The sequence below is a fragment of the Mustela erminea genome, chromosome 12 (assembly GCF_009829155.1).
Source record: "Mustela erminea isolate mMusErm1 chromosome 12, mMusErm1.Pri, whole genome shotgun sequence".
NCBI lineage: Eukaryota > Metazoa > Chordata > Mammalia > Carnivora > Mustelidae > Mustela > Mustela erminea.
The window spans coordinates 261,851-288,513 of NC_045625.1; the positions used below are offsets into that span (position 1 = coordinate 261,851).

Genomic DNA, 26,663 nt, shown 5'->3' on the forward strand with positions numbered 1-26,663 from the left:
CTGGGCAAGGAGGCCGCCTCGCCCGGCCCCCGTGACCTTTATTCAACCCACTCCCAGTCTCTCAACTGGACGACTCGGGGTCCTCACGCGCGCCGATCCCACAGGGTGTGTCCCTCTGGGACAGGCTCGCCTCAGCCTTCCCGGGTCCTGGGGCTTCCTTCTCCTTTAGGGCTGGGCGGCACCCGTGACATGCACAGGCCACCTTCCGCTAACCCGTCCCTCTGTGGTGGACGGTGGGGCCGCCGCCACCTCACTTTGCGAACGAGGCTGCTGAGAACATGGGAGCGCAGACACCCATTCGTGCCCTGCCTTGTTTCTCCCGGCAAATGCCCACGACTGGAAGGGCCAGATCACACAGCAGTTCCGCCTGCACCTCTCTGAGGAACCACCAAACCGTTCTCCACAGAAGCTGCATTTCACATTCCCAGCAGCAGTGCACAAGGCCTCCAGTTTCTCTATGTCTGCCAGCACGCACTTCCCGGTTTTAGGTTAACTGCTGCCCCAAGGGAACCAGGTGACATCTCCCTGTGGTTTGGATTTGCATTTCCCTGAGGACTGGTGATACTGAGCATCTTTTCATGTGCTAATTGGCCATTTACAAACCTTCTCTGCCCACTTTTGAATTGGGCTGGATTTTGGTTATTGAGTCGTAGGAGTTCTTTATATATTCTGGATAGGATTTCCCCATCAGGATTACTCTTTCTCCCATTCCGTGGGTTCTCTCTTCACACTCTTAGTGTCCTCTGACACAGAAAGTTTTTATTTTTTATTAAGTTTATCTATTTTATTTATTTTATAAGTTTCTAATATAAATATTATAAATCTATCTTTTTTATTATCTGTGCTATTGGTGTTATATCCAAGACGCCACTGTCAGACCCAATGAATGGCGTGAACATCTATCTGCTCCTCTAAGCGACCTACGGTTCTAGCTGTTACGTTTAGGTCTTTGATCCATTTTGAGTAACTAAATGCAGAGCAAAGAAGAGCCCAGCTGCATTCTTCCACACTTCCACACGTGAAGATCCCACTTTCCCGGCACCAATTGTTAAAAAGACTGCCCCTTCCTCCCACCGAGTGAAGCTGGCACCTGCCGGGAACTAGTTTCCATGGCCGCGGGCTGTTTCTGGGCCCTGCTCTCCGCGCCAGCGCCGCACTGTGCTGACTGCGATCGCCGTGGCAGGTCCGGAGTCAGGAAGCGGGAGGCCTCGGGCTCCGTTGCTCTGCAGGCTGGTTCTGAGTGCTCAGGGTCCCCGAGATCTGCAGGGATTTCACGACTGGTTTTTCTCCATCTCTAAAAACGGCACTGGAACTCCGACAGGGGTCACGCGGACTCCGCGGTTCGCCCCCAGTGCGCGGACACTTTGGCGACATTCGGTCTTCCAGCCCCTGAGCGCGGGACGTGTTTCCACGCACTCACGGCTTCTTTCGTCTCTTTCAGCGACGTTCCGTGGCTTTCGGTGAGCAAGTCTCTGTCTCCTTGGTTACGTTTATTCCTTATGTTTTACTGTTTTTGATACTATTATAAACAGAATTCTTAATTTCCCCTTTGGATAGCTCACCTCCAGTGTACAGAGATACACCGAGTTTGTATCTTATAACTTTTCTACACACATCTATTAGTTCTGTTTTTTATGGGAAATCTTCAGCATTTGTCAACATATAAAAACCATACCATTAATGAACAGAGATCATTTTACTTCTTTCCTGATCTGGATGCTTCTGCGGGGGCTGCTAATTGCTCCAAGTGGAATCAGAAGAGGGAAAGTGTACGAACGAAGGAAGCTAGAGACCTGTGCATGGCAGAGCCAGTGTGCAGCGTGTTCTCAGACACACTGGGAACCAAGCCAGGTGAACTGCTAACTACTTCCAGACAAGCAGGCGAACGCTGGGTGCTGCCAATCCCTGAAGACATCACAAGGAAGCTGCCCGCCCCTCCTGCTGAGGGACCTCCACGCGTAAGGGGGTGCGTACCTTAGGATCCACGAGGGCCCCGGCCTTGATGAGGTACTTCACTGCGTCTAAATGGTTGTTTTCCGCGGCCTCCATCAACGGGGTTCTCTGGTCCTCCGAGCAGGTGTCAATATTCGCGCCCGCCTAGTGAAACCAGACAGTTCAGGTGCGTCCAGAGCCCCCAGGGCCGCCCCAACCGGGCACCCGGACACTTCAGACGCTTGCAAGCGGAAAGACCTCATGAGCTTCGCTCAAAGCATTTCTACTCACTGCAACTGAGTCTTTAGAACCAAATTCAAAAACGTGATTATTTTATTACCATCAAACCCTCAGTTCAAGGACATTTTCTTAACTGAAAATGTTTACAGCACATCAGTGACAATACCTTTAGAAAGTCATGACCTTCTGAAGAAGGAAAGGAGGGGGGCACCTGGGGGGCCAGAGTCCCACATCGGGCTCCCTGTTCAGCAGGGTTCTGCTGCTCCCTCTGCCCCTCCCCCAACTGGCACGAACACGCGTGCGCTCGGTCCAAAGTAACGAAAATCTTTAAAGAAGAAAATAGAAGCAAGCAGGCAACGGAGGGAGGTGGGGGGGTTGCTCAGCAGGTCCGGGCTGGTCGCCGGGCAGTGACCGGGCCTACAGAGACCACAGGACAACCTGACTCACTGACCTCTTTCTCTGGCTGTTTTAATGCCTCCCCAAATAAGCAGAATAAAAGCTGATTTCCAATACTAAGTATTTTGAAGCAATCTCTAACACTTCCAACAGAATATGTGCTTGAGAAGTTAACGGTCCAGCAAATATACATAGATTTCAGCCTGTCTGGAACTTAAGAAGGTCCAGCTTTAAAATGTGTTGTGTGCCATAAGCAAACTGGGTGTCTCACAATTAAAACCTTTTCCCCATGGGGTCACAACTGCCTGCTTTCTTAAACTGATGTGCCAAAACCTAGTATTTAGTTCATAAACCAAATATTTACTGGGAAAAGGCTGAGAATAATATTGCTTTTACTGTTTGTAATTAAAATCAAAAGTAACAAAATGAGTTAAGAACTTTAAGAAACAAACAAACAAACAAACAAACTTCTTAAATAGATCCAGAGCGGTGAACTTAAGGAAAGCAGGGGACTGAGGTGGTTTCAGGAACTCTGAAGGAGACTTCTGGTGAATTCCAGAAGGCAGAACAGGGCTGGGGCCACAGGCAGAGCTGGAGACTAGGCACTAACAGAACGTCAGGGGTCAGAGGACCAGGCCCCTGAACTTGGGTTACACCAGGGTCAGACCAGGCCGAGATGTGGGGGTAAGGTCTGAGGACCCACGACCAATTCTGTGTGCCCATCTGAAATCAGGGGCAACACATGACAAAGGCCCTCACGGGGTCAAAGAGACAACCCAGAACTGACGCCCCAAAAGCTGGCCCAGAAGAAAGTGATCATCACCAGAAAAAGGTAAGGATGACTGAGAAACAAAGCCAAAGACTCCGTGAGAAGCTCAAGACAGAGGGAGACGACAGCAGAGTGAGTGAAACCACGAGGCGCCCATGTGATGACAGTACTCCCCCCGGAGAGACGGTGAGAACAGGGAGCGGGTCTTAAGGAGCACACACCTCCTTCCGTGTCCTTCCGTCATTCAAACCCAGACGGCCAGGTGCGGCAGCGCACGCCACACTGCAGCGCCCTGGGGTCCAAACGGAACAAGAGCTGTTTGCAGTGAGGCCTCGGGCCAAAAGCTGAACAGGAGGGAGAGATCTCAGAACCGCTCTTCACAGGCGCTCCTGGCCGTGAAGGAACATTCCTCAAACCCCGAGAGCACAGGGACCCAGAAGAGCGTAGGCTAGCGACCCCAGTCGGCAGATTCAGGGCCACTGTGGGACCCGGGATGGGGTCAGAGCCAGAGCCTGCCCAGTGCACGGTGTGGGGGAGAGACACTTTGCCAGGACAGGGCCTCCCACGAGCACAGGACGGGCAGGGCCAGACCAGAGCACAGACACCTGGCCCCCTGTCCTCACAGGCACAAGCAGGCTTTCTGCTCCTAGGCTAAAAGGAAGACACAGTAGAATTCCCACCGTGTGCCTCGAGGAGCATAAAGCGGCGTGGCAGACACAGGTAAGCGAAAAGGTGATCAAGCCAGAGAGATGCAGAGAGCAGGGCTGTCAGAGCGAGGGCCCGGAGAGCCATCCCCTCCAGGGGGTGTGCAGGGCCGTGTCCTGACCTGGTCCTCTTCATGATTATTTATCAACAGGACGTTTACATCTTAAGGACTATTCTGTATGCATCTTACGTACACACACACACACACACACACACACACACACATTTTAACGGTAAAAAAGGTGGGGGAGGGCGCCAAAGAGAAAACAGGTCCCCTCAAAGCAGTGACGAGCTAACTTCTCAAAGAAAGCACAGAGGCCAGAAGACCGTGGAATCATTCCTCAAAGTGAGAGAAAACAACCAGCAATCCCGAATCCCAAATCCAGGGAAACATCTCCCAAGAAGACCCCACGTTGGTCTCTGAGACGAGGAGGAGCCTGGGCAGCCCCTCACCCAACTCTGCACGGCACACAGGACCACCAGGGCGACCCTGTCCCTGTCCCGGCTCCGTCCTGCCACAGGTCCCACACAGCACTGGGCCTCTAGCCGACCCTCGAAAAAGCATAGACCACATCCACACCTCTGCCAACTCCTCGCAGCGGGGACAAGACAGCGTCCCACTGGAGTGCTGACCCCCAGCCTTCTCCCCTCAGAGCACCAGCACCCATGGTCACTGCCAGCTGCCATTCTCTGCCAGATCAGCCACCCATCACGGTCACGGCCAAGAACCCACCCCTGCATGACCACTCTGAGCAGCCCTCTTGGCTGCCCGGCAGCCGAGCCCGGCCAGGCTTCTCTTGGACTCGTACCTGAGGCCTCCAGGGGCCTCCCCATGGAAGTAGCTCAAGCTCGCCGCACAGGGCAAGGCCATCTCTCCTCCCCGGTCCTCCGCGCCCCCCCACCCCCAGTCCTGCCCGCTGGAAGACAGGAGGCCTGCACGCCAGAGCACAGAGTGACCTCTGGAGGCCAGAAAGAACAGCGAGCGGACAGAAAGGGGAAGGACCGAAGCGAACCCAACCCAGAAGGAGACTAAAGATACACACTTGTTCGAAAAGACTAAGAACCAGAACAATATGAAGCAACAAATATATATTTAAACACTAAGGATTACAATAAATACTAACTAAATTAAAAGTTCCGATTAAAATACCGAGATTATCAGACTGAGCTTTTGAACCTTCCAGCAACATGCTGCTTGACAAGATACACCCAAACAGCAGCTCCACGGCACGAGCGGGAGCTAGAGGTCCACACTCACAAGTGGGTCTACGGTAAGACACACGCGCGACCATCAGCGCGATCGTGTCCTGCTCCGCCCACAACCACCACATCCGTCAGCACCGGTCAGAACAATGAGAAAATGCTCCAGGCGAGTGGGGACAGCCACACAGGTGAGGCTGGGGGAGGACAGCGACCCCAGCACCTCCAGCTGCTACAGACGCACACGCAGGAGACCATCCACACTCACGCACACTCTCCAGCCGGCAATGTCTGCAGGGTGCCTGACAGTGACGAGGCAGGGACCCGCCGCCTGCATTTTAGTGCTTTAGATGTGAAAAAAGACAGATCATCAGGCATTTGAGGAAAACCTTTAAAAAGAAAGACTAAAATGAACAGAGCAGCATAAAACCTCAGAATTACTGTACTATCTTCCACGGAACAGGGAAGAACAGAGATACGAAAAAGGAGCAAGAAAAGGGCACTGGGTCTCAAGACGTGATGACACAGATGAGAATCCGGAGAGGAGCTGAAGGGCGAGTCAAGAACATGGCCTAGCAAGCAAGCGGGAAACAAAGTCCAGAGAACGGGTCCGTTAAGGCCAACCACGTAAACAGGGCTCAGAGGGCAGACGGGAAGGTGGCATCCAGAAACCCCAGGACAAGGGACAGGAATGGACACAGCAAATGCCCCAAAGGAGTCAAAAGACCACTGCATCGCAGGGAGATCTCAGACCAGTGGATCAGAGATTTCCTGAAGCACCCAGAGATACAGGGCCAGGCCAAAAATTGGTCTCAAGCACACAAGGGACCCAACGCAGGGCCAGGGTCAGGGAAGGCGTGGCCCAGAGAAAGAGGACATAGGACCAAGCAACGGTGCTTCCAGGTGACACGAGACAGGATGCAGTCTGCTCAGAGGGTTAGGAACGAACCAGCAGGAGGCCAAGAGGCAACAGAAGCACATGACAATTATCGCTGTTGCCGGCGCCGCGGCCAGTCCGGAAAGTAGCGACGGGACCACCCAACACAAGGGTGATCTCGGCATCCGTGCCCGCTGATCTCGGCAACACTGGGACAAATGCAGAGGAGGAGACTGGGGAGCAGGTTGTGTGAGTGCGCCAGGGCCAAGCCTTTCCACGCTCTCAAGTCAGTAATTGGTATTACGAACTGCACGTAGAACGGAACAACAACAACGAATCTAGAAAGAGCCAGAGAAGCCGCCGTGGGGCTGAGAGCAGGGCCAGGACGTGCCGGGTCTGGGGGGGACAGAAACGCTGGTTTTCCGTGTGAGCCAGAAGGGCCGTGTGACCTGTGCGCTCTCAGGACCACAAGTCGTGTTACTTTACTGGACAAAGACAAGAGCGAGCGGTGGGGGGCTCAGCAGAGGGCTGCGCCATCCGACCTGAATCAGCATGTGGCAGATGTCCACGTGGCCGGCCTCCGCGGCGGCGTGCAACGGGGAACGCTTGTTCTGGTGCTCCATCTTGAAGTTGGGGTCGATCCCGTCCACTGCCAACAAACGGGGTTCACCGATTATTTCAGAAGCAGCCTCTGGTTCCCCCACTCTAGGGTGATCACAAAGGCCGGTAAAGGCCCATGTGGGCGGCCGCCGAGAACCAGCATCACCCACCACCCCGTGTCTAGGTCCAAACACACTGGGAAGACTCAAAAGGAAGTATGCCCTTTCCACACCAGATTCCACATGTGGGCCTGCTGCCGGCAGCGACCTAACAATATAAATCCCTCCCCTCACTGACCTTGTCTAACTCAAGGCTCCCAGAATTTCTCTGGGGTTCCTTCTGTATTCTCAAGCACTCCTGCTCTCGGCCTTCCTCCCAGACTGGGTGCACCTGCTAAGCCCAAGAACAACAGGCCCACTGGGCAGCCTCAAACACACATGGCTTGGTGCGCGCAGCAGGCCTGCGGCAGACAATCAGCTAACAGACCAGCGACAGAGCAGGCGGACAACCGCAGCACCCCACCAAGCCTAGGGGAAATGACCAAAACCGCCATTTCAGTCAACATTAAATGACTTAGATTTTTAGAACAAATCATTGAGTTTCTTCTTTGACTGTCAAATAAAGAGATTTTTTAATCACTCTTGAACCCAGAATAACAAGGCCTCGAGCTGAGAGCTCAGAATCAAATCACTGGCCTTCCTTGGCCAGAGTAGAGCTGGGAACGGTCTGAAAGCACCAGCCGGTGCATCACCCTGAAGACGCATGTGCGGACGTCCATGTGATGCGTCCTGCTCTGCCCACGGCCGGCTCCTGCCTCCCTGCCGCCAGCTCGTGGCCCGCCCCAGCTCACTCCTCTTCCTTCTTCCTGATCTACGCCTTCTCTTAATTTAATCAGACACCTAATTCTCCTTTGAAAATGAGAAATTCCTAGAAAGCATTTCTGTCACTACGAGCACCAGGATACGAATATCACACAGGGTGAATGCTGCTGGGCTCAGCTCAGAGAAATGAGACACGGATGAAGAAAATCAATGATCCCACCTCGGAAAAGCTAACAAGCGACTGTGCGCTCCAGGGCCGCAGGGACAGGCCACTTACCCAGCATGAGCAGCACCTTCTGCAGCTCCCCTTGCCTGGCGGAGAAATACAGCTGCTTCGGGTGGAAACGGAGCTTCTTGGGTCTGTGGAGAGAGCGGGATGGCTAGGACCGCCGCAGCCCCACTCGGGCTCCCGGTCCCCCTGCCACCGCACACGCAGACACACAGAAGGACGCTGCAGGACAGGACGGCCTGGAGAGGGTCTACCTGCTGATGCCTCAGGGTCAAGGGCAGGAAACTCACCAGGCTCAGGCATCTCACAGGAAAAAAAAACAAAAACGAGCAACTACCTTCTTCATCCGCAACAGGAGAATGGCTCCTGAGGCTTCTATGAACTGTGGCAACAGAGCGAACCGTCGCTTTGCAGCGCGGGGTCAAGGGAGGCCCTGAGGTGGCGGGGCCCAGCCTGCCCCCTCCAGCAGTGTGCGGTCTGGGCCTGGTGAGCAGGGCGGGGGGACGCAACAGCCACGGTAACATCAGGGCCACAGAGAAGGCTGGAGACTGACGGAGCGAGAGCTATGGGGACTGGGCAGTGACTCCTGACCCTGAGCTCCCCCGGTCAAGAGCACGCGGACACGTGCCCCTTCCAGCAGGGCGGCACGCTGCCCCGAGGAAGGACATGGGGCCTGGCCTGAGGCCCTGGGGAACTAGACTGCTGGGCTTCCTTGGGGGAGGAACCCTGCCTGGCTCACCGGTCATAGGGCCCCCCTGAAGGGCAGCACTGCCTGGGCACGGGCAGGTGAGCCTCAAAGCCGTGTGAGCCAACCCTTTATTTTATAGACAAGGAATCAGCCAAGAAGCATTTGCTCTCATGTCCTGAGGTCAACGCCAGCCAGGGGTCACCACCACCCTGGGGACATGTCTGTAAGAGGACGACGGGACTGTCCTCACTAAGGACTTGGCAGAAGTTACCTTCTGCTCTTAGTATAATGGACAGTTGGCAATAATTTCTTCAAAGAGTGTAAAAATACATAAATTGTCCTGATCAACACCACTAACTGAAAAGCTAAAGAATGCTACAGTGACCCCCCTTGGGAATGCCCACGACCCCATGAGGGAACCCGGTGCCCTTAGGAGGTGGCATACAGGGTGCAGACCCTTGGGAAGTGCAACTGTGGGGGCAGTGGAAGCACTGGAGGTGGGGGTCTGGACACACGGGCTGCAACGGCCCCACGGCTGACAAGGAGGGAAGAGAAACTGCAGGAGGGACTGTCTAGATGGGCAGAGGTCAGTGGCTCAGACCCAGAGCCACGTCTGAAAAAGCAGACTGGTTCTTACTTTTCTGAATCCAGAGCGATCAGAGCACTTTCCAAGGTCTCCTTCCCTGGTCCCTGGGAAAGGCCGGGGGCCGGCTTCACCAGCCCAGCAGGCCCGGTGGGGTCGAAGCCCTCGGCCGCCTGGGGCGCTGTGCTCTGCGGCTTGCCGTCCTCCAAGAGCAGTGGTCCCGCAGTGCTTCAGGGCAGGAAAGAAATGACAGGCTGAACTGCAGATAGGTGAAAAACTCGCCTTCTCGTGAAAATCAATGAAAACACAGAACATGATTCACTCAGACCCTTCCAGCTGAGTGTGAAAATAGCTCCAGACTCATTCTCTGTTCAGTCCTTGGATCAGAGTCCAGTTCAGGGCAAACTCCCAGGAAAAGTGACATTCAAGCAAAAGGGCAAGTTTTCCAGGGTTTCCAGGACCACGTCCAAGTTTGCTTTTCTGAATGCGCTTCCCAGCTGGCGCTACCAAACCCACGCTCTCCCCAGTGGGAGGAAACCCGCCCAGAAACCTGACTGAGGTGGGTTACGTTCACACAGACTAGCAGCGTTAGTACAGAACAGCAAGATGAAACCGGCCTCCTCCCGGTGCTCGGTTTGCTACGTCCACAGCTCAAGGCTCTTTTACACGGCCCTCCACGAGCTACTACTCTTCGCGGTATCAGCGTAGTATCTACTATGTCGTACGTTCCCAACAGGAGCCCTTCCCCTCACAAAACTCCGTTTCCATTTAGCCGGCCTTCAGACCATAACGGCCTGCGCCAGAAGGGCTAGTACCGCGCTCGCCTGCGACAGACGCACAGACGCACTCCTGCAGGGCAGAGGCCGTGTGCACACACACGCAGGGGTCAGCACTTGAAGACACAGAGGGCTCCGGGGAGCAGACCGAGCTGCGCCGGGCGCCTACCTGCCCGTGGTCGTGTCGGCCCTGCCCTCCACCAGGGAGCTCTTGTCCTGCCCAGGGGCCGGCATCACGGTGGAAGTCGTGTCGGCTTTTGCGATGGTCACCTCTTTGGCCTTGGAGATCTCCTCCCCACAGTGGGGACAGTAGCTGGCATTGTTGACGCGAGAGGCACAGTCTTTGTGAAAGCGGTGAGAGATGCTGCTCTCGGGCTGACACTCCATAAAGTTGCCCTGAACACAGGGGAGGAGAAGTCCTCGCTTACCGTCAGGGTTAGCGTGCGTGAAAGCACACGGTGTGCAGAACCCGCCTCTGAGTGCGGCGTGCGTGCCACGGGCCCGCTGGACAGTCGGGGCTCCCAGTCCCGCCAGTACAGAGGGAACCCATGGTCTACATCTGCAGTGTGTCCACACAGACACCTGCTTTGTTTTCTTTTTGGTGTTTTGGGAAGATTTATTTGAGAGACAGAGAGAAACACAGCAAGAGCAAGAGGGGCAGAGAGAGGGAGGGTCTCAAGCAGACTCCACTCTGAGCGCGGAGCCTGACTAGGGTTCGATGCCACAACCCTGAGATCACGACCGGAGCTGAAGCCAAGTGGCAGAGACTTAACCGATGGAGCTGCCCAGACGGCCCCCACCTGACCCCACCCCTGCTCTAAAGAGAGAGCATGAAAGAGGAGAACCCACCTGACTGCCCCCCACGTGCCGGGAGCCCAAGGCCCTGCTCTCCGACTGTTCTAACCGGAGAAGAGACTGCACAGAGGACCCGGTCCCAAGAAGGGCCCCAGAGGACAATCCAGGAAGAGAATCTCACAACAGCGAGGAGCAGCCGTGCTCCGCAGACATTACCCAGCATCACCAAGGGCACTTCGGGCAAACCCGCCGGCCTCAGAAAAGGACTCTCGCTAGCACCAAGGAGGTAAAGCCCCAGCAGGACGAGAAGCAGGGGAGCGGTGTGCTCCTGCTGGGAGCGAAGGGTGAACGGGACAGAGAAACCGCCTCCCTCCCTTCCAGCACAAGGAGGGGATGGCAAACAAGGAAGGGCGCACGGGTGCCAAATCCCAAGAGCAGCCACTGCAGAGAAGCTCCTGGCCCCGGCAGCCGCTCAGCTGTAGGCCGAGCGAACCACAGGGCCCCCTGTTCTTATGGGCACCGCAGGCACTGGGATATGTGGAATGAAGTTACTGACAGAGAAGACCCTAAAACCAAGAGATGAAGGCAAAGCAGAAGGCGAGCCAGGCAGGCCCTCCCCAGGAGCCAGGCCGCCATGTGCTCAGACGCAGTGAGTAGGAGCAAGGGACCAAGGGCACGGCCTGCCCTGTCCTAGCTCTCCCGGGGAGGCTGCCGGCTCACCCACAGCAAAACCCGGGCGTTATGGGAGGGGCCTCCGGACTCGGGGGCTGCCGGGAGGCGTCCGCCCTGACGGCCAGCGGAGGGAGGCAGCAAGTGCCAGCATGAGCCCACCCCGCCGGGGACGCACGGAGAGCCGGGCACTTACCGCTGTGCAGAAGTAGCCACACCCGGGACAGCACTGGTGCTTCACCATCCGGCCCCGGTGGTCCTCGCACAGCACCAGGAGCGGCGCTCTGCTGGACGGGCGCATTAGCTCGTGCTTGACCACGCTGTTGGTGCACCGGCCCAGCTGCAATCACACGAGACCAGGGTCAGCGGCAGCCCGTCAGGGAGGGCCCCGCGGATGCGAGTCCAGGGCAGACTCCGAGGGCCCCGTGTCGGGGTGGGGGGTGGGATGCGGAGGAAAGGAAGGGCTCCACCCTCTCGAGTCTGCCCAACACAACAGTCAGCCTGACAGGCGGCCACATACACAGTGTCAGAGGAGCAGGCGCTTAGCTCGGCGAACTGAAGAAAACGTTCCGGGCGAGCCGAACGGACACACACCAGGCCGGAGGGGAGGGGTGCCGTGGCCCAGCAGTGGAACCTCACTGTGAATGCACAGAGCCCCAGGAGTGGTCAGGGCAGCCAGAGCAAAGCACCAGACAAAGGGCTACTGGTCAGCCCTGCCCTGCAACTGCTCCGCCAACTGGGCCCCCCACCGCACCGAGTGACACAGAGGCAGCCAACAGCAACGCCCAGACCCACCATCCCTGACAGACGTCTGCTCCGGCGGGAGAAGCAGAGACAAAGCAGAGACTAAAGCAACCAAGGGAAATCAGAAGCCACCCAAGGAGCACAAGCCAGGGTGGACAGTGTGCAGACACGGTCACCGGCGCCCCGGTCAGCGGCCACTCTCAGACTGTGGGAGACTAAACGAAGACATGCTCGCAGAACAAAAAGGAGCTCTCGGGAGCTGGAACAAAGGTGCAGGAAAGGGAAGTTTCTACGGATGTGCTGGAAGGAAGGGAATTATCTGAAAGGGAAGCAAACGGACAAAAGTCTGGAAAATGGAGAAGAAAACTGGAGGCTCCATCCAGGGAACCTAGAAGAAAAGTAAAATGGAGAGAAGCAAGGGCACACGAACTGGAGGCATGGCCATCCCCGCTTGTGTGGAGGCGGCTGCCCGGGTACCAGCGAGCTCCCAGCCGGCAGCCGGCACGGCGCGGCAGGACGAAGCGTGGTCTCGAGTGCGAAGGAGACGGGAGTCCGACACCGGGCTCGGCTGGGGCTAACTCTTCTCCAGAATCCCAAGTCTCAGCCATTCACCTCCCAGACACCTTCTGTGAGGGGCTCCTGAGGGCTCTGCACCACCAAGACGAGAAAGTGACAACCCAGACAGACCTGATGTGCTGCAAATGCCTACGGAAACGTGCAATTCCATCGATCTGCGACCGAACTTGTAAGAGGAACACAGAAAATGAAAAATGATAATCATCCACTCAGGAAAGTAAAGAGTTGTTTAGGAGAAACGTAATCCAAGCACACCCCTGGCTCAGCTGGGAGCATTTCCACAGTGTGTTAGGAAACCACAAACACGGCTGTAACCAGCAACACAGACAGTGCAAACAGCAGGTGTGAGAAAGGAGTGGAACTAAACGGGCGGCACCTCCGCCACAGTCAGTGTCTCTCGAGCAGACAGTCAAGACACCACACAGCAATCTGGTTATGTAAAACTATGCAAAAAATTTAAAACAGGGGCGCCTGGGTGGTTCAGTGGGTTAAGCTGCTGCCTTCGGCTCAGGTCATGATCCCGATCGGGGTCCTGGGATCGAGTCCCACATCGGGCTCTCTGCCAACAGGGAGCCTGATTCCTCCTCTCTCTCTCTGCCTGCCTCTCTGCCTGCTTGTGATCTCTGTCTGTCAAATCAATAAATAAAATCTTAAAAAAAAAAAAATTTAAAACACGAGGAAAAATCCAAAGAGGTCCGAGTGTCTGTCCCGGAGAGGGAGCCCAGGAACAGCAGCGTGATGCACTGACACAGGCAAACAACAGCAGCTCTGAGAGCGGCGCGCGCCTACCTAACTGCCAGCACCGCAGACGTTACCACTGTCAGCAGCAGGAGACGAGACGCTGCTCACCGTCCAACCACAAGCAGGATCCCGCACTGAGAATTGCGGGGCCCCAAGTGGCGGAGAGGCAGCTGAGGGTGTCTGCTCGGGAGTCTGAATGCACGGCCAGGAGCCAGAGCCGTGCCAGGAGAGCGCGGAGCGCCCGGCTGCTCAGGCACGCCAGGAATGGTAGAAAAGTCAAATAAAAATGGTGGAAATAAAAAATATGCAAACAGATAAACGCATAGGACCGGCTTGTGACCATAGCCCAGAAAGAAGAAATTACTGAACTGAAAACGGTCAGTGTAATTCACCCAAACCTGAAACAGAACCAGAAAGGAGAGCGGAGCCGCCCGGCTGAGACACCGTCACATACGCTGACTAAGTGTGACCAGAGTGCCAGACAGGAGGACAGCCAGGCTGAGGAGGCTCAAGGACAAGCAGGCACCAGATCAAAGTCCAAGAGGCTCAGAGAGCCTGGAGAAAGAGGAAGACAAAAGGAAGAACAAAACCACGGCGCCCAGGCCCAGAGACAAGAGAAAACCTCGGAGCAGCTGAAGAAAAACCGAACATCACACCAGAGGAACAAAAAGGAAGGGCAACCAGCACCCTCGTCGGAAACCACGGAACAGGGCTGCAGCAGCCTTTGCAGGTGCTCAGAGGTCTACGTCCGTGAAAAGACCTCCCCAGAGGAAGGCAGAGAGACATTTCCAGGCCCGCAAGCCAGAGAACTCACTGTCGGCAGTGACCTGCGCTGTGGTTCGGCCACGACAGTGGGGTCCCGGGCTCCGACCCAACAGAGGGGAGGGGTCCTGGGGCAGGGTCTAAACGGGAGTCAACCAAAGACTCTTGTGTCTGAGCGGTCCGAAAGAGAACTGAAGAGACAGGACAGCGGTACCCTGCGGGGCTAGCACACAGGACACTACAACGTGACAAGACAGGAGGGAGGGCTGGGGACACGTTACTGTCAGACTCTGCCACCACGTCAGCGGGCGTGGCACCAGCAGCAACGGACAGACGCCCGCAGGCACAGGGAACCCCGGATGGTCCCTGCAGACGCCAGAGGAAGACGCACACCATCCATCGATCCAGTAGTGGAATAAACTGGAATCATAAAAATTCGATCCAAACAGCAAAACACAGAGAACAATGAGTAATGGACGACACGAACCCTAACGCCACGAAGATGCTGGATCGCAGCCCAGCTACAGCAACAACGGCCCAGGGGCGGGTGGTCCGGACGAGATTCAAGCAGAGACCAAAGAAATGCACCTTGAAGACGAAGGCGCAGAGCCCAAGGGTGAAAACGCGCCTGCAGACACTCGCCACAGGAAGCCGGGTGCTCACTGAGTACCAGGCTCACATGGTCCCAGCACAGGTGTCTTCCTGAGGCTGCAGAGGGACAGCGTATGAGGATGTGTGTGCACGGGGCAGAGCCTCCACACACAAGAGGCCAAGCAAGTGGGTCTGGAGGGAGAAACCCATGTGGCTGCAGAACCCAACACACCCGCCATAGCAACGGAACGGGCGGACGGGGTCAGAGAAGCACCCAAAGATTTGAACGCCAGGTCCCTGACAGTAGTGGTGGTCATGTGACTGTACACAGTTGCCAACACTCAGAACCACACCAAAAAGGTGACTTTTTACTGTGTGAATTGTGCCTCAATGAGCTGCTTGACAAAACAAAAAGACCAAGGAGCTTGTCTGGGGAAGGGCTGCGTGCCGGCAGCTGAACATGAGATAGGAGACCACAAAACGATTTTGGGGAAAAGAGCAGTGCCCTACAAACTTCCTAGAATCCCACCTAAAACAGCAACGAGACAGCAAAGCCACGGCCCAGAACCCACCCTGACGACAAAACGAAGCTCGCACAGCCGGGCGTCTGGAGGCAAACTCCATGTAGCCACAAGACGCACGTGACACTGATGTTGGAGCAGCAGGAGAAGGAAGACCCAGCGAGTGTCGTGTGGGCCCCAGGGTGTGGGGCACTGAATTCTGAGAGCCTCACCGGGAAGTCCTGCAGGGACTGGGGCCAGTGCGGTCCAGCCTCCCGGAAATCCCAAAGCTTTGAGCCAGCGCCCTCCTCGAGTCCTGCAGAGCGGGTGAGAAGAGTCTCACCCAGCTCTGCATTAAAGGGGCAGATGCACAAGGACAGAGGAACAGCTAAGCAGCACCAGGACTGCACCATCCACAAACTCCAGATGATGTGGCCTCGGGGTCCCGGCTGTTGCACAGGAATTGAGAGGAAGAAAAAACGAGGGGGAGTAAATTAGGAGACAGAAGGACAACAGTGTCCATGGGTTTCCATACGGATGGTGCGCCTGTTCAGAAAACACAGGGAGGTGAGCACTACAGAGGGCAGAACCGGGGCCACTCCGGCCCAGTCAGACCCAGAAGCGGCGAGGTGAGGGTTACCAGCATGCCCGGCCCACACAGACTCAGGCGGCCAAACATCTGTCTTGTCTGCTTTCTGGGTCTGTTTCATTTGCCAACACGCTGAACACAGAAAGACCACGAGTCCCTAAGACGATAAAGGAAAGGAAAGAGGGGCCGGAGGGACAAACACCATCGAGGGGACAAACACCTGCGACTGTCAGAGGACACCAACTCCGAACTCGGAAAACGGGGAAAACAAAGACCAAGTAGCTATTTATTCGGTCTATCCAGTGCGAGGTGTGTTTCCGGGGGCCAAAGAGCTCTAGCAGGTGAGGGGAGCTCTTCTGTGTCCAGGGGTCCAGCTAGAAGCTCTGGCAGCGAAGGCAGGCCTGAAGGGCAGCCCCTGCTGCTGTGCCTCCGGGGCCTGCCTCCCCTGCTGCTGCGGGGACGAGGAGCTCGCTTACTTCGTGGTCCACGCTCTCCGTAGCCATGCACTGGTTGTTGGCCAGCGTTGTGATCTCTCGGCTTTTCGGGGTTTCCATCCGGCAGCTACAGAGGGGCACTTCCTGAAGGCCGTCCGTCTCCACCATGTCGGGACCATTAGCCAGCCCTGAAGTCACACGAACACACGTGAGTGTCACCAACAGCACAGCACATGCCCAGATGGGCTTCCACAACATTCAGCGGCACCAACTCTCCACCTCAAGATGCAGTCCAGGAAGTGACCAAGCACAGTCTTTGTGGAACCCTCACGTGCAAGGAAACATAACCACAGCAACGACTTCGCTGGCACAAGCAGCACAGCCCATCCCCTACGAGCACACCGCCAGCCAGGTTCCCAGGAGCCAGGACCCAAGTTCAGAAAGAGACTGTATCCTCATAACAGAAGATCTTCACACAAAAAAGCATCCAATACACGTTAAGACCCTGCTCTCCTGCCTCGGTTTCAGAGCTGCAGCCACAGGAAGAAACATTCGATCCCATCTGGGTTTACTTACTATCTAGGACGTTTGCTAGACTGAGGAAAGAGAGCTGAGGGGTGCTAGCCCAACAGGGACAGCAGTAATAAGGGTGACCCAACTTATTTCCTTTCTGAGGAAGACACCCGGGGAGCAGGAGGGCCTGCAGCCCACACCTGGGCTCAGCCAGAGCCAAGCCAGCCTCGAGGGCTGGGGGAGCAGGCTGGCTGCAGAAAGGCCCCTCAATCCCGCCTGGCAACAGGGCCTGGCTGCTTCCAACGGAAGGCACATTACATGTTCTCCTCTTGTGAGGCAGCCAAAGCAGAAACAAAAGGGGATCGACACCTCCCATGTTCGCCGTTAGCTCTCTTAGTTAAGAATAAGGGCCTCTGGGGTGCCTGGTGGGCTCCGTGGGCTAAAGCCGCTGCCTTCGGCTCAGGTCATGATCTCAGGGTCCTGGGATCGAGCCCCGCATCGGGCTCTCTGCTCAGCAGGGAGCCTGCTTCCTCCTCTCTCTCTGCCTGCCTCTCTGCCTCCTTGTGATCTCTGTCTGTCAAATTAATAAATAAAATCTTTAAAAAAATAAAATAGAGTAAGGGACTCTTGGGGCGCCTGGGGGGCTCAGGTGAGCGGCTGACTCTTGATCTCAGCTCAGGTCACAGTCTCAGGGTCCTGAGTCCAAGCCTACTGTGGAGCCTACTTAACATAAGAAAAAGGAAAAGAAAAACAGGGAGAGAAAACAATGGACTCTTGTTGCCACACCTCCATACAGGGCCCACCAGGATGGGAGGCCCACCTGCCCACACTGTCCACCACCACCCTCGTGTGTAATCAGAGGCCAGGCCTCCCCGGGAGACTCGGGATGCAGGGTCTCCGGGGACTGGCAGCAGGAGCCCGCACGCACATTCTGCCGCGTGACGCAGGGTCACCTACACCCCAGGAGAATGACATCCTTCCTTCACGATGAGAGGAAACAGGGAAACGGTGAGCTAGAAGTAACGTGAGCATTACCGCAAGTTTAAAACTGGGAGAACCCTGATGAGTCTGTTTATAACTGTGTCCTACGACGAGGAAGGGGCCGGCCAGCACGGCGGAGGCCGCCATGAGGAGTGAGGGCACATGGACAATGCGGCAGTGGCTCAAACGCCTCCCCAGCACGAGGTGTGCCCCCCTCTGCAGTACTGGGAGCCACCAGGGGCGCCAAAGGAATGGCTCAAGAGAAACCCACCAAGTGCCTGCTGCCACTGAGCTCTGGCTCCCTGCAAAATCCCCTCAGCACCCACTCCCTGCCTCCCTCCCACCATCCGCGGGGACCACGATGTCTCTCCACTGCAGCTCGGCAGACCGAGCAGCAAAGATGCCAAGAAGAAGGACATGCGAGCAGCCAATTCTGATGGTGCAGGAACATTGTGCAGGTGCAGGCCGGAACTCTCTGGACCCATGACGCAGAACCATCGGTGGCCCTCTGCTCGCATCACCGGGCCACACCCCCAGGCCTCTAGCGAGCTGCCCCTCCCAGCCAGCCTCGAGCTCCACAACTGCCTCCCCTGTGTCCAAAACTGAGACGGCAGAAAAGGCAGAGATACAAATGCAACGTGTGTCCTCATTCAACGCACGGATTCTCCAAATCCTCTACATTCTCTGAATCAGAAGTACGGCTGGACAGACCAGTCCCTGACTGATCGATCAGTGGCTGCAAACCAAGAAAGACGAAGTGCAGAAAGTCGGCTGACGAAGCGTCACAGAGCCGCAGGAAGCCCTCGCTTTCTCCTCCCGCTCCTCTAACTTGGCTCCTGCCCCTTTGGCACTTACTTCTACCAAGAAAGAGAATATAAACACATAATGCACAACCTCCCCGCGCTCGGCCAACAAACCAGGGCAAGCTCAAGGTCACTGCACTTGTGAGCAAGCGGAACCCCCACTGTGCTCCCTGAGGTCTCCAGCCACTAGGGCATAGCAGAGGGGCGATGTGATTCAATGAAACACTATTCCCAGCTGACATCCGACTCTGTGCCTTCCTGGGACAAACCTGAAAGCAGGTTTAGAAAAGTCACGCTTCATGAGGAAAGCAGGAGGCGGCTACCCCAACAGCTTCGGGACACCAGAGAGGCATTCTCCTCTATTTGGTGCAAGAGGAAGAAGCAGTTTCTCCGATGGACAAGTCCAGGCCGCGCCTGAGGCTAACGACGTGATTTCCCACACTATAGAGCTGAGCTACACCTCTCCAGTGTTCAAGACCTCAAAGTCCAGTTAACTCGTCCTCTGAGGACTGACAGGTTAAAGCCGTGCAGCAGCGCACAACCCAAGACTGCAAGGTCCGCGGGGAATGTCAATCACTTCGGGACTGGACGTTTTCGCCACATTACCCTTTCGGTACATTTCCAAAATAGTCAGTGATTAGTTACTTTCCATCGATGAAAGGTTTTTAAATGGTTCAAGGAGAATAAACAGTGGTGGAGAGAAAGCCCCACACCCCTCGGGCCAGCCGACTGTGCCCACCCGCAGCGCTGCAGGCCCAGACCCGCACCAGGTGCGCCCTTCGTTCCAGCACAGAACACACCAGAACGCCAGAGTCAAGACGATGTCAAAGCCGTGCTGTTCAGAACTGACCCACAGTGCATCTCCCGAGACGCAGCCGGGGCAGGAGGACGCCTTTCCGCAGGAACTCTACAGAAAAACACAGCCGGCTCGGGACATGCTGTACGAGCTGAGCTCGTGTGAGACGTCTCGGTCCCGTGCTGGGGGTGACCGAGCAGATGCACCCCAGTGCATCCAGTTGGCCAACTCTCGGGGATGCAGCTAATGGGACGTTTCATACTGCCCACCAGGGGGCATCACGTGAACACGAGGCCACCCCCAGCGAACAAAGGGCAAGGCGGGGCTCAGCCTGGCCCCGGCGCAGTCACCTTCTGCTTGCGAGGGCAGTGTCCCCTTGACCCGGAGATCCAGGGAGTCCAGGGAGACTTCCATGTAGCCCGTGCTGTCTCCCGGGGCCGTCTGCTCGGCGCTTCCCGAAGACGACGTGTACGTGTCCGAACCTGCGTTCAAAAGGGCCCCGTGAAACACTGCCCCTGCCGCGCCTCTCCAGCAGAGACCACGGGGAGTGTCGAGTCACCCGGTCCAGACGACACACTCTGAACGCCACCCCGTCCAGGATGCTGCGGCCTCACCCACTTTCCTTCTGTGCCTCCCTCGGCTCAGCCCCCACTACCACTGACCCCTCAACCCCTCATGGGAGGGGGCGGCTGCATCGTGAAACACGAGGAACTGACCTGTGGAGACCTCCTGCTCTGCAGCTACACCAGTCAGATCAAGGCTGACCCCATAATCAAGGAAAGGTGAAAACATACTCTATAAATATAAATGTTCTATAACTGCTACCTTAAAAATAAAACAAAATTCTCATTTGCGGGTTTGAAAGACCAGCTGATGTAAAGAAGCTGGAAGCCACCCCACGTGCAGCGCTGCAGGGAAACGTGCCCGGTCCCGCAGACCGGAGAGGTCAGGGTCACGGGGACAGGACGCGAGGCCGCAGGCATGCACCCGCCTGTCACACACGGTGCTTTCCGAAGGGCATGATGCACCAGAGGGCAATGTCATCTGAATACAACGGAGGGGCCTGGGACACGGGCGCTGCCAACACTCGGGCCTCCTCTACCCTCGAGGCCCGTCCCCATTCCTGGAGAACCCACGGGGCCCTTGCCACCATGAGCAGACGTCACCGAGGAAGCCTGGAACAGGACACACTTGCTCTGTGCAGCATGAAACACCAGCAACAGGCAGGTGCCTGTTCCTCCCAGCCAAGCTTCGAAGCACGCGTCTCTGGTGTGAGGTCAGCGACCACACATCAGCAAGCAGTGACATGGAGCACGGCGGTAGCCGGGACCCGGGACTGCATGCTGCCTCCTGCACCTGTGCTCAGGGACAGACCGGAGGAAGCCACCGCCGGGCTAGTTTGCACACCAACGCACGTGTGAGGACAGGAGTGGGCCGGGCGACCTGACACACCTTCCAGAGAAAGGAAACTGGAGCCCCTACGTGACTAAACGCTCAAGCACACGTGTCCCAAGCCCACCCACGCGTCTGTTTGCCGGCATAAAAGCCACATGGGCTGCTCAGCCATGGCGTAGAGAAAAGGAAACGGAGCTCACAGGAGGCTTGCAGGCCCCGCAGACAGTCTTCATCTGTGCTTCAGGGGACGGCTCTGCCCCCCGCCGTCCACTCAGCAGCGGAGGGCTGGAGAAGAACGGCTCGTGTGGGGCTGTGGGGGTCGGAGCTCGCTCCGTGGCCCCAGGGTGCTGGCGTAGAGATAAACAAGCAAATGCAACAGCCCACACGTCCACTGCCAACAAGGGTTCAAAGAGTGACACTGAGAAACAAGTCAGATTAAGCCACGGGGCAGGAACAACCGGGCATCCACACACGAGGGCACGGCGCGGCCACACGGCTCACAGGGACCCAAGCTGAATGGGTCAGGGATGCACGCGAAGGCCTAACGCTGCGGGACTCCAGGAAGAAAACACACGGCGGCATCTCTGTGTCCTGGCTTAGTTTAAAGGGTTTCTGGAGTCATAAAACGCAAGAATTTTGAAAGAAAATAATTCGTAAATTAGACTTTAACAAATTTTTTAAAGCCTTTACTAGATACAGGTATGTGCAAAACGCGTATGTAACAAAGACTTGCACCCGGAATATTGCGAGAGCCCTTCCACGTCAGTGAGGAGTGTACTAACTAATTTTTACACGGGCAAAACAGAGAACCCTTTGCAAAAAACACACACAGCCACGGTGCACAGCCTCACTCCTCCGCTAGGTGAGCGCGACGTGACAGCACAGCAATGCCGGCGGTGCCCCGGCAGCACCAGGACCAGAGAGCAGCCCTGACAAGTGTCGTGAGGACACAGGAGCAGGGCTCCCGCAGAAGAGGGCGGCACTCGGGTGTCCTGCTGTACACCGCTCAGCAGTTTCCTAAAAGTCAGACATTAGCATACAAGTCAGCCGTCCACTCCTAAATATTCACCCAAGGTACTGGAAAGCATCTGATCCGTCAAAACTGTATACAAATGCTTGTGGCAGCTTGACTGTTAAGAAACAAAAATGGGAGGGGGCCCAAATGTCCCTCGATGGTGAAGAATGAACCGGGGAGAGCCGTCCACAGAACACCCCCAGCTGAGCACCCACTGGCGCCTCGGTGCGGCCGCCTCCCCAGGCACGAAGCACACAGACGCGGGAAGGGCGCCCACCCGAGCAGCCGCCCAGCGCTAACCTGCAGACAGAGCGTACCGCGGAGCAGCCTAGGGATGGCGAGGGTTGGCTGGGGAGACAGAAAGGTCCCCAAGCGGCAGCGGGGCCCCCGCGACAGTAACTGTGCTGAGGTCCGTGGTCGTACACGGGTGAACACTCCCCACCCTGCGCCTGAATCTCGCGCACTCTACCACATGCCGGATCTGCAGTGAGGCCATCAGAAGGGACCCCTGGCCCACCAGGTCTGCTCACCTTCTGGGTTTCAGGGTCATCTCTTTCCCTGCGTCCCCTTTAACCAAATGACTTCCAGAACAGGGTGTCTGACCAAAGGGCCGGAAGCCGCTGTGTGAGCCTGGCCACTGCCCACACCTGACACCAAGGGTGGCCACGGTAACCACACAACGTTCAGAAGCCACAGACGCCTGGTCACACAGGGAGGAGGATGAGTAATGCCCTTCAAGTCAACGCTCCACAACGGGCCAGCAGCGGGGGCTTCGCCAGAAGGACGCCGCGTGACAGTCACCTGAGTGTCTCTCGTCAGGTCATATGTGTTTCCCCTTGAAATGGTGCAGCCCCTTTTTCAAATGAAATCCTACACAGAACCCCAACCCCACGGCAGGACAGCCGCCCGCGGGCCCACCCCCCACCCCGACAGCCCTCGCACGCGGACCCCACAGTCACCCAGCACACCGCTTGGCTTCTTTCTATTTCTCCGCCTCCGCTTCCTGGCCGGCTTGATCCAAGGGCTGTCAGGCTTTCCTTTCCTCTTGAGAAACTTCTTCTTGATACTGGATTCCGAACTCTGAGAGCCAAAGGGGCAGGAATAGAAAAAGCAAAGCATGGGAGCTCCTGAAAGCAAAAGGTACTACAAGTTCTGTTTTCTTGCCAAATAAAATACCTGCTATATCTTGTTTCTTCAACTAGAAGATTAATTTCACTTTCAGACATTTTCCTGGTCCCATTCTTAAAAATACTCATGTTTTCCCCTAAATCATACTAAGTTGTCATTTTACAGGAAAGAAAAAAAGAAAAGAAAAAAGAAAAGACAAGCCAAGAACATTTAAGTGGAATTTATAAATCTTACTCGAATTTGGCACAAAAAAGAATGAGAAAGTTCTACTCAGGAACTAAATAAACAAATGAGCTCAGTGAGAGAATCCACTTTTAATCATATGCCTCCATTCACTCTGCTCGTGAGAAAAGGACACTCAATGCCTCAATCTGCTTCAGAATCTACGTCCACATTAATTATCTACATGGAGAACAAGGAAAGAAGTTATAATTAATTTACAGTATTTTGAGATTTTTAAGACCCTCTATCTCTAAAATCTCAGATGCAGAAAGGGCATCAGACAGACCCGAGCAAGGACGGGCCCCACTGCTAAATGGTCTAGAAGGAGGATCTCACAACACACCCCACCCGGCCCCTGGGATACACAGAGAAGCTGAAAAGAAAGTGTTCCCGAGACAGGACAACTCCCGGTGTCCGGGGCGGCCGGCCAGCACACCCTGCCCTCCGCTTCCTCGGCCTCGCCCCTGCCTCCTTACTGCCACATCGCAGACCCAACTTCCGCAAGCGCTGCCCCCAAGCCCACTGTCGCTTCAAGCCGCCATTCCAGAGCAAGGGCACCTTAGTGCCAAACCCAACTGTCCAAGTCCTCATCTCCTCTACCCACACAGCACACTGATGCCAGGGACCAGTGCCTCCCTCCCGGGAGCACTGTTCGGCCCGTGTGACCCTGCCCAGTCTCACATCGACCCCTCCTCCTCTGCTTAGAGCTCCCCTGGGGGTGCTTCCTGGGCCCCATCCCGAGGTCTGCGCTCCTCCCCATCTCCAAGGCCCTGCTCCCCCATTCCCACAGACCCAGTGCTCCTGCCCTTCTTACCCCCGTGCGACATCCCCCCCACAAAAGGTCCTGCCGGCTCTACACTGGATACCTCAAATCCTTTCTCCCATGGGTCACAGGGCAGAACCATGGCCACTGTCCTTGCGGCCAATTCCCACCCACTCCGCCACCCCTCACACCTGAGCCCCGCCCTCCCGCTCCCAGGGCCGAGCCGGCTCCTTCGGCTCTAAGCCCGGAGGTCTTTCTCGTGCTCCTTCCCGGGGTGCAGGACGAGATCTGCCGTCACGGCCCCGGAGACCAAGCACGCGCTCGCGGTGCCGGCCGAGACGCAGAGCCTCCTCCCGTGCTCCGCCACTAGACACGGAACCAGAGTGCGGGGCTGGGTTACCAGATCAGACTCATCTCCATCCTCGTCCTCCTCCCCGGTGCCGGCTGACTCCTGCTCCTCTTCAGACTCGCCGTCCGTCTGGTCAGACACACAACAAGCCAAAAAGAAAACACAACTAATGAGACCCTTCGGCGGAGGGGACTTGAGAAAACCACACATGGTACCGGAGACACGGGCAGTGAGCAGTGGAGACGCGTGCGTGCAGGTGGGGTGCGGGGACACGACTCGGGGCCGTGTCCGTGAAGTGGCGGGAGCCAGCTCCTCGGCCTGCCTGCTCCCCCCACCCCGGAGCCCGATCCCCGGCAGGCCGCTCCTCCGCCGCTCGGCGCCGACCCCAAAGGCAGCCCCTCGGCCTGTCTGCGACCATCGACCGCCCGCCGAGGGCTCGTGCACGTGAGCCGCTCGACGTGTAGCAGAATTCAATAAAGAAGTATAAAACACACAGTAAAAAGATTTCCAGGGGCCAAAAAGTAATACAGAATGCAAAACCTACCGTCCAACCCACCCGGGAGCCCAGCTCAGTGCCCAGGCCCATCACACTAGCGCTGCTCAGACGCGCCCGGCCGGGGCTCGGCGCGCTCGGGGCCTGAACACGGAAGCGGGGCTCTGCGGGCCGGCGCGGCACAGACACCACTTGGCCAGTGAAACTTTCTTCTCATCGAAAATACATTTTGGAATTACCTCCATATCAAAGCAACATAGACACCTCATTTGTTGTTGTCGTGGTCATGTTTATCTTTTCTGTCCACACAGGCAGTACCTGAATACATTTTCAGTGCAAAAACACTAAACTACACGGGTATCCGTTTACTCCTTCATCACGCACCAGGGATGTGCCCGCAGGCAGGGATGTGGCCGCGCACAGCCTCAGCCTGGCTCTTGAGGGGCTACAGCACAGGCTCCCTAATCGAGGCACACCCCTACCAGGTCCACACTGAGGCTGCATTTTACACAAAGATCCCCCAGGACAAACCAACAGACACGCTCCTCTTACAAGTGCAGAGTTCCAAGACTGCTGCCATCAGCAATGCCCAAAGGCGCCACCGGCCTCCAAAGGGGTTGCACAACCACTTTGGTCTTCGTTCCCCAAGTACACGAGAAACTGAGTAACTTCCGTAACTTCACAGACTTCCCTACTTCTTCCACTTTGTCCCCTGTGACCAAACCCTCGGCCCATACTGCTATTGGGTCCTTGCTTTAGTCATCAGTAGAAGCTACACACAGGTAAGACAGCAAGGCTTTGTCTATCACATATGTTGTATTTTCCCTATCAAGTGCAGCTTTGCTTCTGTTCCTTCCTATACAAAAATGTCGAGACTTGATCTGCACAAGTCAAACCTCTCCATCTTTCTCTTTGTGGGTTTTGGGTCTGTGTCTGGTACTAGAAGGTCTTCCATATTTGAGGAATTTTATTAGAAAAACAATGTCTAACATTTCCTTCCACAGTTCAGTATTTTATGCTGACACTTTAAATCTTCCGTAATTTACTTTTAGAAATAACAGCTTCACTGAAATATAATTTACCTACTCTAAAATTCATGCTTTTGAAGTGTACAGTCCAGAGGCACCTCGGTGGCCCAGTCAGTTAAGTGTCCGACTCTTGACTGCAGCTCAGGTCAGGATCTCACGGTTGCGGGATTGAGCCCTGGGGTGGGCTTCACGCTTGGCACAGAGTCTGCTTGAGATTCTCTCTCTCCGCCCCCACCCCTCCCTCGCCTCACTCTCTTTTTCAAATAAAATCTTACCAAAAAAAAGCATACAGTTCAGTGTTTTAGTATATTCCAAGTAGTGCAGCCATCACCACTATCCAGTTCCAGAGTAGAATCTACATTCCTATGTGACATGATGCGAGAGCTCCCCTCTATTTTTCCTCCAAAAGATCAACTGTCCCAATAACATTTACTGAAAAGTTCATGATCCCTTGGCCACAAACTAAAAACCCATCCTTAAAACAAAAATTTTAATAAATAAAAATATAAACCCCATCCTTACAAGTGAGCTATATGTTCATATACATAAAGGGTTCATTATGGGTTTCCTGTTCCACTCACTCAAATGCCTTCCCATTCCTGCACAAATCCCCATTTAATCCGTCTCCACTAGCTCTAACCGCAGTTTTTTCTCCCTGTGCTTGCTGCACACAATTCCCACATCAGCTGTTGTACAGAATAGTCCTGTGAGGGTCTTGAGGAGAACTATTCTGGACTTACAGGCAATGTGGGGAGGATGAAACAATGATCTTCTCATTCAGACAAGTAACCGGTCTTCCCTCAGACAAACAAGGAGTTTTCCCTCAAACAAGGGTTCTTCCCTCAGACAAACAGCAAGTCCTCCTTCAGACAAACAAGAGATCTTCCCTCAGATAAACAACAGGTCTTCCCTCAAACATACAACAGGGTTTCCCTCAGACAAACAGCAGGTCTTCCCTCA

General features: G+C 55.7%; 1 protein-coding gene across 8 annotated transcripts in view; it reads right to left on the minus strand.

Annotated features, from left to right (window-relative positions):
• Nucleotides 1-26,663, minus strand: part of EHMT1 (euchromatic histone lysine methyltransferase 1) — a 137,124-nt gene that overhangs the window by 23,802 nt on the left and 86,659 nt on the right. For 7 of the 8 annotated variants that reach the window (XR_004277576.1, XM_032308389.1, XM_032308387.1 and 4 more), the window contains 10 exons: nucleotides 24,234-24,311; nucleotides 22,680-22,800; nucleotides 19,661-19,792; nucleotides 16,260-16,405; nucleotides 11,477-11,620; nucleotides 9,986-10,212; nucleotides 9,095-9,268; nucleotides 7,818-7,900; nucleotides 6,662-6,768; nucleotides 1,975-2,097 (listed from right to left, as the gene is read on the minus strand). Coding sequence is in view for 7 of the 8 variants with exons in the window: in XM_032308389.1 (XP_032164280.1) it covers nucleotides 1,975-2,097; nucleotides 6,662-6,768; nucleotides 7,818-7,900; nucleotides 9,095-9,268; nucleotides 9,986-10,212; nucleotides 11,477-11,620; nucleotides 16,260-16,405; nucleotides 19,661-19,792; nucleotides 22,680-22,800; nucleotides 24,234-24,311 (1,335 nt within the window). In the remaining variant the exon portion in view is untranslated. The remainder of the gene's footprint in view (nucleotides 1-1,974; nucleotides 2,098-6,661; nucleotides 6,769-7,817; nucleotides 7,901-9,094; nucleotides 9,269-9,985; nucleotides 10,213-11,476; nucleotides 11,621-16,259; nucleotides 16,406-19,660; nucleotides 19,793-22,679; nucleotides 22,801-24,233; nucleotides 24,312-26,663) is intronic. The other variant, XM_032308388.1, reaches the window with a different exon arrangement.